Source organism: Lactuca sativa, chromosome 4, assembly GCF_002870075.4.
Source record: "Lactuca sativa cultivar Salinas chromosome 4, Lsat_Salinas_v11, whole genome shotgun sequence".
NCBI classification, from domain to species: Eukaryota; Viridiplantae; Streptophyta; class Magnoliopsida; order Asterales; family Asteraceae; genus Lactuca; species Lactuca sativa.
Window position 1 is genome coordinate 343,054,674 of NC_056626.2, and position 12,173 is coordinate 343,066,846.

General features: G+C 37.3%; 1 protein-coding gene across 1 annotated transcript; it reads left to right on the top strand.

Moving 5' to 3' along the window:
- Positions 1 to 8,749: 8,749 nt before the first annotated feature.
- Positions 8,750 to 11,067, top strand: LOC111906387 (transcription factor bHLH25). Its single transcript, XM_023902148.2, has 5 exons — positions 8,750 to 8,858; positions 9,069 to 9,141; positions 9,241 to 9,675; positions 9,820 to 10,080; positions 10,839 to 11,067. Exons 2-5 carry the CDS (start codon positions 9,109 to 9,111, stop codon positions 10,905 to 10,907), a joined length of 798 nt encoding a protein of 265 aa, XP_023757916.2. The 5' UTR covers positions 8,750 to 8,858; positions 9,069 to 9,108; the 3' UTR covers positions 10,908 to 11,067.
- The last annotated feature ends 1,106 nt before the right edge of the window (positions 11,068 to 12,173 follow it).

Genomic DNA, 12,173 nt, shown 5'->3' on the forward strand with positions numbered 1-12,173 from the left:
TCGCGTATGCAGAACTCCGGTGGAGCGTATTGTATCAACCACTAATGTGACGGCTAATCCAGTTTGCCGTCTATGTGGTGCAATTGGACACTTCAAGAAGGATTGCCCAACAGAAGGAAACAACAAAGGAACAGGAGGAGCCTAACTCTACTGCTTAAGAGAAGCATCAAGGAACCCGGTAGATTTTTGGTACGTCACTCAATCTCGGATAGCTAAACTGAAAGCATTAAAAGAACTAATTCAAATGTAAATACTTCCCCATAAAGGCGAAAGTCGCAGCACCGTTATAAAATTTGAAATTCATCAGGTAAAACTATAATGGCTAAACATATACGTTACGTCCATTTATAGTTAAGATGGATAGACCTAGAGTGAGTGAATGCCGCCTCATTTCCTGTTCCTCGTTTGGTTGTGGATTTAGGGCGGAGTCGCTCAGTCAACAGTCCTCCCCACCTTAATTATACATGACTAGTATATGTTAGGCGATTATAGAAATGCCTTGTGAGAATCCATTCAAGAAAAGGTACTCTACTCGGAAACATTTAGGACTCTCTATAGTTCCGCGTCGATTCTATCGGTCCAAGTATCCGCGGCAGTGATACACAGGACGAAACCCGAGACGCCTAGAACTTTTGTGCCTATTCGGCGCATGGCTCTATCGATCTTCAACCTATATCATGTCGAGGTATGCCAACTTCGACGACTCTATCGATCATGGTTTGACTTCGTTCAGCCATGTGTAAATCCTTAATGCTGTGTAAAAAGAACTTTCTCCATAGCCCTTTTGGCAAATAAAGGTTCTTCCGAACCTAAACAAAATAAAAATAATAAAGACTAATGCGATCCTTCAGTCGTCACTTTTATTTCAAACCTTCCGAAGTACCCAGGAGAGGGGTACCGCGCGCTGTTAACCAACCCTCCTTAGACAGATAAGAACCGAAGCGAAAGGCACTGCAGGCATTCCAGAAGACGATAACCACCCGAAGCATGCTCTCTAGATTCCCTAGAAAGACCCTTCGCACCTCGCACATCAGGTTCGTGAACCCAGAGGATAGAAGTCATGAGAGTGACCACTATAACCAGGTATATGCATAAAGGTGGTATATAGTTGAGATAAAAAAGATTTAAGATGTGTGCTTCCTCCCTACTCCCTGTTCCTCGTTGGGTTGTGGGTCTGGGGTGGAGTCGCACAACTGAACATCCTGCCGACCTCAATTATATACGGCCTGCATACACCAAGTATTAGTGGTTAAGCCAAGTATGAGCTCTACCACGAACCTCATAGTAAAGCCCTTCATCCTATTCCATAAAATAGGAGCTGGAGTCAAGAGAACCGCTGCGGGTTGAGCTACTATAATGACACAAATCCGAAATTTGTGGTCATACCGGTTAAGCCCACATAGTAGCTAACACCCTCAGTTAGTAAAGGGATTAAAGTTCCGAGTAATGGAACCCTATACTTACTAGATTTGACCTAGATCGGGAAACACTCAGAACCTTTGGAAGAGTAGTTGTAGTAGATGCTCACACTACTCAGGCACTTCGTCCACCCTGTTACAGACTAGTAGTGCCTAAGATCCTCCGCCCTCTCGGATGGAGGAAGTCACCTTCGCCTTGTAGACGATAGACTACATTCTCTGAAGTGAACACTAGGATACCGAGAACCACAGGATAACCTCCGCAGCCAAGAATACTTGATCAAAGTGCGAAAGTAGTTGTGTTAAGCCTCATGACCCAGATCCCGAAGAGATTATAGACTTAAAACCAGCCTTGGTGTTAGTCGAGAGGTTATGCAGGAGCATGCGCTTTCCGCACTAGAATAAACCAAAGTCTTAGAGATTCATTGGACTATTAGGTGTTCCACGAATACTATCTCACGCAGAAATAGTAGAACCACCTCCCGAGATAGTCCAACACTCATCTAGTGAAACCCTATTTCCCTGACCCTGAGGGTTTCCGTTGGGAATACCTCAAGATTCATTGTGCAGGTTCATTTTGCACGAGCTTGAGATAGACGCTCTATAGCAAACAGAAAACCGTAGTCACACAACCCATTTGATGACCTAGAAAGCCTCTAAAAGCCAATTGACAGGAAAACGCAAAACCAAAGACAACCCGAGCTTCCTAAGAACCAACCTGAAGGACTACACATCCAGTACGAGTGAGAACGTTAGGAACTTCGGAATGGCGGTCACGCCAGTGATGATCTTGCCATAGAAGCACACTATGTTCTAGGTACTGAAAAACTCTACCCTTCCGAGAGCTTAGGACCACCCGAGATCCTTTACGGAGATTGGTCCAACCCTCGTCAGACCACTACTACTTTCGGATATTCCATAAGCTTCACACCCGATCGATCCACTTCTTAGACTTGATATGTGTTTACCCGACGTCACTCTTCGTATCCCACTCATCTTGATAGAGATCATTGAGAAACCTAACCTTGTAGATACACCAGTCGGAACCTACTAACTACACGAGATGGAATCCGCATCCCGTAAGTGACGGTTTGTTGGAATGACAGGCACAAACCAGAGTTCACTTGGGAATGTGAGGACAAACCGAATAGGAAGTACCCTCCTACCTCTACTCGGTCATTCATACCTACTACCTTGCCGAGACCTGAATTTCGGGACGAAATTCCCTCTAACGGGGGGATAATGTGACAACCCAAAGTTTATTCCGTTACATTACCCCGTTTCCGTTAACGGAATATTCCATTTTATAAAGGTTCCGTTAATTCGAGGTCGTAAAATAAATAAATGTTTTACTTATTTTATATATATATATATATATATATATATATATATATATATATATATATATATATATATATATATATATATATATATATATTATGTCGTTAACGTCGTGATAAGATAAATAAAAACTTGTAATATACATTTCCATTTATTTGGAAAAAGTTAGTTTTTATTATTACGACCACTAAATCGGGTGCGACCAAAAGCCCCGTTAAACGACAATATCGGGTAGATTTCCACTGAGCTTCAACTCCAACCCCTATATAAGGGAGAGTAAACTCCATTTCAACCTTTTTCACCCTCTCTCTATACTCTCTCTCATAAAACCCGATTTCGTCCCGAAAACCGCAAGTTTCCGCCTCCAAATCGTAAGTTCTTGTACCCTAACCTATTCTAAACATCTTGGCTTGTGATTATACCCCAAAAATCAACCTTAGAAGCTGTCAGAGTGGAGTTTACGGCCTAAGATCCTCCTTAGGTCGTAAACCCCTTAAATAAGGCCAAAATGACCCAAGTTTGTCCCGTTGAGCCTAGGAACCAATTAAGGAATTTATCTAGGAGTGTTTAAACATGAAAACACAAAGTTTTAGGGCCTAAAAGAGAGTTTACGGCCCAAGCACATGCTTAGGCCGTAAACACCTCTTATGCTTGTAAAAATGCCCCAAAAACACTCCCAAACCACCCTTAGGCTTAATACATAAATTAGGGGCTTGCTATTTCGGGTTTAGAACATTCAAACACAAGGAAATATCGGGTAAATTGGAGTTTACGGCCCAATCAAGTGCCTAGGCCGTAAACACCCCCAAACTATGTCGAAAGATGGTTTTTGTTCCCCAAATGGCCTTAGACCTTTATTACAAATTACTAGAAGTGAATTAGGGACTTTAAACTTCCACAAAATCAAAGGATAGGAGTTCACGGCCGTGAACTCCCATAGGGGTGGTTCATGGGCCGTAAACTCCCATATTGTCCCTATAAAAGCCTTAAATCCCTTCATACAATTTAGTTTTGGACCTAGCAAAATTCCATGAAGAAGTTAAAGCCTTAAAACATCCTAGAAACCCCTCACCATGATTTTACGGCCGTAAAATCATGGGGAGTTGTCCCAGGGCCGTAAACACCATATAGAGAGTTTACTCTTGGAGAGTAAACTCCATTCCTAAGCCATTCACACCCTTAAATGTTACCCGGGACACCCCAAACACTTAACCAAAGTGTTTTCCGCTCTTTAGTGTGCGTATACTTGTTTGATTAGTATTAAATGTACTAATTGTATGTGAACATATGTTATCATATGTTAAATAGGTCACTAAGTGTGTCCAAGTCTTTACTTGACACCGAGCACCCAACCGACACCTTCGTCGGATCCACTTACACCAGGTGAGTTCATACCCCTGAATGAACCTTTTAAATGTTTTTACATGTTTTATAGGGGGGGGGGGGGAATACAAGTTAAACATGCCGGTTATCATATCAATCACATGTGACTGATAACCCGCATGTACAAGGATTTACCACACTGTTAACTGTTTTACCAAGAATGACACTGTAAATGGTTTTCTAAAAACGTAGTTATTTGTTCAGCTTTTACTTATGATGTTTAATCAAAGTTTCATTTTAAACTTGTTTATGAAAGGCTTTCAAAGGATTTTTAAAAATTTTCAAACTTATTTTACAAAGGAATACAAAGTCATGATTATCTTAATATATAAAGGTTTTTTTCCAAAGTTTTCGTCTATGTTTTTATACTTCTACTTGGTTAAGATACCACTGCGTTATTTCTGTTTAGTTAATACCTCCACTTCGTGATACACTTATACTTGAGAACGCCTCCACTTCGTGATACACTTATACTTGAGAACGCCTGCACTTCGTGATACACTTATACTTGAGAACGTCTCCACTTCGTGATACACTTATACTTGAGAACGCCTCCATTTCGTGATACACTTATACTTGAGAACGCCTCCACTTCGTGACACACTTATACTTGAGAACGCCTCCACTTCGTGATACACTTATACTTGAGAATGCCCCCACTTCATTATACACTTATACCTGATAACACTTCCACATAGTTAGATGTATGCCTGTGCTTGTATAGATGCATATAAATAATGTTTGAAGGACTTAGGAAGGCTTGTTCGCCCTATTTCCTTTTCTTCGTTGAGATGTGGTCTGGTGGGATCGGATGTCCGTCCGAAGGTCGTTTGATCATTAATTATATATTATGTATGCAAGCATAGTCATATGGGTTTACATTAGTCAGTTCAGTTGTGAGTCTCTACCTCTAGTTCAACACTTATATTGGAAACACACTACCCACTATTTGGGATGCATCTTCGGGACATGGCCTTCTCCGTCGTCTAGTTGGTAACCAGAGTCTCCTGTAGGGAGAGCAGGCATTGTGTGTATAGATCTATACCAGATTGACACCCCTGCACCCTGACTGCTAGATACAGTCCACGGCCTACCAAGCCAAGGGGTAACAAATGTCATATTCTATAGACACTTGTAGGGCGTCAGGTACTCTAGTGTCGGTTAGTATGGTTACGAGTATCCCAGGTTACCTTATAATTCATGGCCTTAAGGTAACGGTATTTCACCAGCAATTTACACTGTATGCTGGAAACCCACTCTCAGAGTCACACTGTTTTTAGACCTTGCTAGCTGTATCTTTCATTTGATACTGTCTGCGGTCTGTATTCTCTGTTTTTAGACCTTGCTAGCTGTATCTTTCATTTGATACTGTCTACGGTCTGTATTCTCTGTTTTAGACCTTACTAGCCGTACCTTTCATTTGGTACCGTCTGGGGTCTGTGTCTCCCTTTGTTAGACTGAGCTAGGCGTGTCGTTTGTTCGATACTCTCTTGGAGTCTATGATTCCTTTTGCCTTAGTCAGCAGTCTTCACTGCTGAGGCATATGTTATTTCCCTGATTTCTCTTGCTTTCTTTAATAATCAAATTTTGTATTTTGATAATGATAACGATTAAGGGAAAACGACTTTTTACCACATAACTCTGTCCAGTCTTGGTAGAAGACTGCTTTTATTAAAGAAAATATAGGATTTTTTGGAAAAGACACTAATTTAATGGATACTCTAAAACTACCACTTTTATTAAAGTTATTTGGATAAAATGACACTTAATACTTATGAACTCACCAGCATTTGTAAAAATGCTGATACTCGCTTTTTCAAATAACTTGTATTCTCAGGTTAGCATTAGACAGGTAAATCCCCGGAGCTGTTGATGAAGATAGCATAGTACCATGCTGTACTTACTTATATTTACTTGTATTACTTTGATGTATTGTAATGTAAACCATGTAAAACTATTACTATTAATGCAATAGTTGTTGTACTTTGATTACTATAATGCATGTGTTGTGATATTTGACATGACGTCATCCACCCCAGAACGTTTCCGCCGTTCCGGTTTTGGGGTGTGACACTGACGTTGCAGGGCCTCACTAAAGTAGTCGGGAAAATAGGGAGTAAAGGGGACGAAAGGTACAAAGAATTCCAGAGAGAATATGAAGGAATAGGGTGAGAAGAATGTTGAATTTCAAAGGTTTATATAGGCAAAATCTGTGGGCGCGCCGTGTGCAAGCTAGGTCGCACCGTGCACATGGTCAGAAGAGGGTGACGTGGCGTCGTTTGAGTGGTGGCACATGGTGAGTTTCTGGTGGGGCTGCGTCAGGATGTCGGTGCGCGTCGTGCCCTATGTCTGCATGCATACACTTAAATTTCTTAGAAACTTTATATAATACGAGCTCCATTTTCGACACTTTTTATATGCACATGTAGCTACTGATGAGTACTACAACTTTCGTTTAGACTTAGTTGGCTATTTCTCACTTTATTTTTAATTCTATATTTTTGACAGACTTAGACTATTAAAGTCGATATAAAAATTATAACTCTCTCGAATGATATTCGTTCTCGATTGTCTTTATATCGACGGGTAGGTATTGACGAGATCTTCAACTTTTGTTTAGATCTTTTTTCCTAACAATCGACCGATTTTAATTTCGATTTCTGAACCGTATACTGGTACGTTGAAACTTCGAAAAATCATAATTTCCTCTCATGAAGTCAGATGACGGTGATATGATTCCTCGTCCCTGGTGATAAGCTTCCTCATCGCTAGTGATGGGTACCCTTGACGGAATTGACGGAAGGGGAGTAAAAGCCGATGAAGTCGACGGAAGGCTATGGTAATCGTCGGTGGAATTTTACAGAGAAAACTGAAAGCCAGTAGACCAACCGTCGCTACTAAAGGCGTCACCGCTATTGCTATGTATAATGCATGTTTTCAGCTGTTATATTAGGCACAATATCAAATGCTAATGTTTAATAGCAGGGATTCAAACGGATCGAGAGTCAATGAACATTAGTGACGACGCCTTTAACGACGACAACCATCTTTAGCGGTGACATCTAACACGAAAGTTAGATGTTGCCACTAAAGGTTGTTGTCGCCGCTAAAGGCGTCTCTACTAATGCCTATTGTTCTTGTAGTGGAAACAATCTATGAGTTAAGGGAATGACAACACATACAAAAAAGTTGGGTGGAGAAGAGAGGTTGAGGTTAGGGAGTGATAGACCCACCACCTTACCCCAAAGATCCATGATAGCAAACTAAAATTGAAATTGAAATTTTAAAAAGTCAAAACTCTTAATAAAAAAATTGTTCAACGAACTAAACTTGACTCTCGATATTTGAAAGATTAACAACTTTTATATGCATATTTTTTGTTATATATATATATATATATATATATATATATATATATATATATATATATATATATATATATATATATATATATATATATATATATATAAAGAAAAGTGAATATACCTTTAATGGTATATAAACTTAGGTATCCAAATACACCATAATACGTCGTTTTATTTGATATATTCACTATAATGTTCATAAACTTCAATCCCTAACTTGATTTAATTTCAAGATTTTTGAAATTTCACTATTATCTTTCTCTTATATCATATCTTTTTGCCGAACACCTACCACACTATATATATTGTAGTTGAAAATAAAAATTATGTAAAAGGAAGATAAATGTGTAATTTATAATAATCATGGAAGTTAATCAATTTAGAAGTTAAATTATAAGAACATTAGACAATTATAATGTATTATATGATACAAAATGACGTAGGATGATGAGTTTGAGTATCTAATCTTATATACCGTTAAAGGTATTTTCACTTTTCCATATATATATATATATATATATATATATATATATATATATATATATATATATATATATATATATATATATATATATATATATATATATATATATATATATATATATATATATATATTTGCATGTTACATTATGTATTATGTATTGTAGCTATATGCAGCTAGAATTAATAGTCTTATCTTTTAACTACTTTTAAAAAACTAACAATACTTTGAAGCAAATGTAAAATAGGATAGAAAAAGACGAATAGCCTATATAGAATACTAAAGGAAATTAGCCTCGTGATAATAAAATAAGTCATCTACAATTTTTTTTAATTCTATTAAGTTGTTTAAAGGTGAATTGACCAAATAAAATATTAACGTTGTGGTGAGGGGTCTTCAAAAGTTCTTGGATTTATCATTGAAGTCTTCCAAAATTGGTGCTGTGTTGGTTTTATTCTCCTGTTTCTGTTTTTCCTTTTCTGTGTCTGCTTGTTATATATATGCTCTTTCGGTTTGTACTGTTGCTAGTTTCCATTTATTATTATTATTATTTTTATTTTTATTAATATTGTTGCATCTATTAATATTACAAGAGAAATAATTATTTTACATTGAAAATGTTTTGAAAATAACATGTCATCATCTCCCATAACGTGTGATTAATTGGCTTTCTTTGACCATACATCTAAGCATAAAATTAAAATATTATATGGTAATTCGCACGTTTCTGGAAGCAAGTGATAAGTAATTCCTTTCAACATGACTTCAGGCTACAATATAAACACCAATGAATTTCACTCTTTCTAATTTGAATAGACAAGACAAAGCTTACCTAATAAATTTAAGCTACACTTTCACGTTTTTCGAAAGGTAAATCTTTCACCCATCTCATGATATCAGTCTCACTAAAATTAAGGATTATCTTCATGATCTGACTCATAACTATCCATGAAGACCATTCTTTGAAAAGCTCAATATCGAGAGCTTCATATATAGTAGTAATCAACCCATATCATCAGTTCTTTCTTTCTTGATCAGTAAAGCAAAGCTTACCCGATATATTTATGGCTGTTATCGCAGGTTATCCTAGGAGTTGAACATAATAAGCTCCGAAGCAGTAATGGATATGTCACCGGTTTGGTTATCAGAAATTGTAAGTAACATACTTTCACTTCGCTTATCTTGATTTTATCAGGATACAAAATATAATCTTGATGAATTTATTTTAACGGATTATGGATCTATATTGTAGGCAATCGAAAATACCGATCAGATTTGCAATCTTTATGAAACCATTAATAACTTCAGTGTAGATTCATTCTCCTCTGAACACTATACAGAAAACAACCAATCATCTCACTCTCAACATTGCGAAATCAAACCTCCGAAGGTACAAGAGATGCACAGTAATATAAACAGACATTCTCTAACATTTGAGCCTCTTCTTGCGACTAGTCTTCCCTCATCAAACACTTTTACCATTTCTTTTGAAAAACTGAAACCTAAAGAGGAAATCGTCCATCTTCATGATTCATTTGGGTACGAAGCTTCTGATGCCACAAAGGTTACCACCATCTCCAAGAATCCGGTTCAGATACAAGATCATGTTTTGGCAGAGAGGAAGAAAAGAGAAAGGTTGAATCAGCAGTTCATTTCTTTATCTGCCCTACTTCCTAACCCTAAGAAGGTACGTATCTGTTTTTCTTTTTATTGAAACCTTAATTATATTTATCATCATATGTAGTTATCTACCTTCCTCAAACAACTTAAGTTTATCCTTTTCAGTACACTCAAATCATAAAAGTCTAAGTGAAATATTCTCAATCTGTAGATGGACAAAGCGTCTGTATTGGAAGATGCGAGTAATTACATAAAAGAACTTCAAAATCGGGTGAAGGAACTCGAGGGATTATCTCCTGATATTGAAGTTGTGATGACAGGAAGAACTGTGCTTGTAAGAATTCAGTGTCAAAAAAAATCTTCTTCCTTGGTGAAAGCGTTAACGCAGATGCAGAATCTTGGACTATCGATCATCAGTAGCTGTGCCATGCCTTTTGCTAACACCACCCTTCTAATCAATATTGTTGCTCAGGTACATAGTTTTTAAAATCCTGATCATGATCCATGATACCATGAGAGAATTAGTCGTTAGCTCTCATAATTAATCATAAAATTTGATTTATAGGAGTGTACTATGGTGGGTGCTTAGCTTGCATATGTTATGGAAGCTCTACCGCTCTACGTGTGTATGATTTGCGAGGCTAAAAATAAATTAGATACTTGACGTGAAATTAATCAATTTGATCAAAATATATGTCGATATTGCTGACAGGTCATTTAGATTTTATAGATTACCAATTTTATGCCTCTAAAGATATTATAGCATCTATAATGGTGAGTTCAATGAGAGAGTTGAATGAGTTGGCAAGTCCATGTCATTCAATGGATGAAACTCAATTATTATGAGATGCCACATTGACATTCAATGGATTTGGAGTTCAATGACTATTGAACTCTTCAATGGAAAAAAAGAAAGTTTATTTCTTAAATATTTACTATAAATAACAACTTTGTAAAGTTCAATGCATTGTAGAGAAAAAAAATAGAGTTATATGAATTGTAGAATGATGATGTTGCAATCCATTGAACTCTATGCATTATGGATACCCTTAGTGACTTTAACATTTAGTTATGTTCTCTACATGAAAATGCATAAATTTTGAAATCAAGTATTTCTGACGTTTCGTTACTTCTTTTCTTTGATCATGTTTGTGCACGCATTCAAACGCAAGTTAGTATTTGCATCAACGTTTAATATGTTGTGCTGTTATCTTTAATTTATTGGCGCAGATTGAGGATGAATTTCGTATTACATCAACCGAACTTGTAAAGCACCTGCAACTCGCTATTGAACTTTGATGAAACCCAATTATAAGTGTTAGTGTTTTGTATACTTAGCTATTAACCCATGTTGTACTTTTATATCATGCATCGGCCCAAGGCTCTTTGTAATTTGTATATATACTTGTAATGTATCATTTTGGAAGGCAATCGATATAATCGTTAGTTCAAAAACAAGGTATCCAGCCGTATCCATAATATATCTCCATCATATATTTCTATTCTCTCTTCTCTCTCTTGCTCGCAGAGGCTTCTTCCATATGCCGAAACTCTAATGGCTTCCAAACACTTCTCGGCTTCTTGCCTTCTTCTTCTCATCTCTCATCCATGACTAAAAACCAAAACAAATTTACACACAACAGCATGTGGGATTACATATATCATTTTCCACATCTCTCTTGTTCTTGACCTTAAAAAGTTAAACTAAAAGTCTTGCATGAAGATCTTCTCAACTCACTGCGATAGATATGATGCCACCGATCATATTGATGTGTCATATGATCATCTAGAGAAGCTTTTCCATGACAATGCAACTCGACAATGAACTTCGCAACATTGCAATGAGAGACCTCTCATTTACGTCCAACATCCTACTGCTCCGAGATGAAAAGAATTGTGGATCTCCTTGAAAATCTCGATCCCGACTCAAATGTACTGAAGAAACATCTTGTTATTTACACTATAAATGGCATCTCATCTCGGTTTGATAGGATTGCGAGTAGCATCTGACATCGTTCTCCCTTACAAACATTCACAGAATCCCACTCCATGCTTCTTTTAGAGGGGACACGAATGAGTCATTCTCAACCATCAAAATTGACGAAACATAAGGAAAACTCGACATCTCTAAGGGTACTTATTTCGAAACCGAAAAAACAGAGGCAGTCACCAACGAAATGACCAGAAGCAATAGCATGTCCACGGAGAAAAAACTAGCAGTTGCCCTATCCACTCGGTTGGGTTTCTTATCCTCCACATGTAACAATCGTTACTTCTTAAGAAAATGATTAACACAAAATTTAAATTTATTAGTGAATGATTATTAAAAGAAAACCTTAGTTTACACGAAACGGTTTCATGGATATAAAGCTTTTAAAAATCCTAGTCCAAATGAGCAAGTTACGGTCGTCCGAAGTTGAGATACAAAGTGCATTGCTATTAAAGAAAAATTCAGTAAAAGTTAGAAGCAAGGTACGTCTAGTTGTCTGGTGGCGGGATACATGTCGGAAGATGGAGACACATGGCAAATTTTAGGATGATACGTGTAGGGCGAGACGCGTCCGA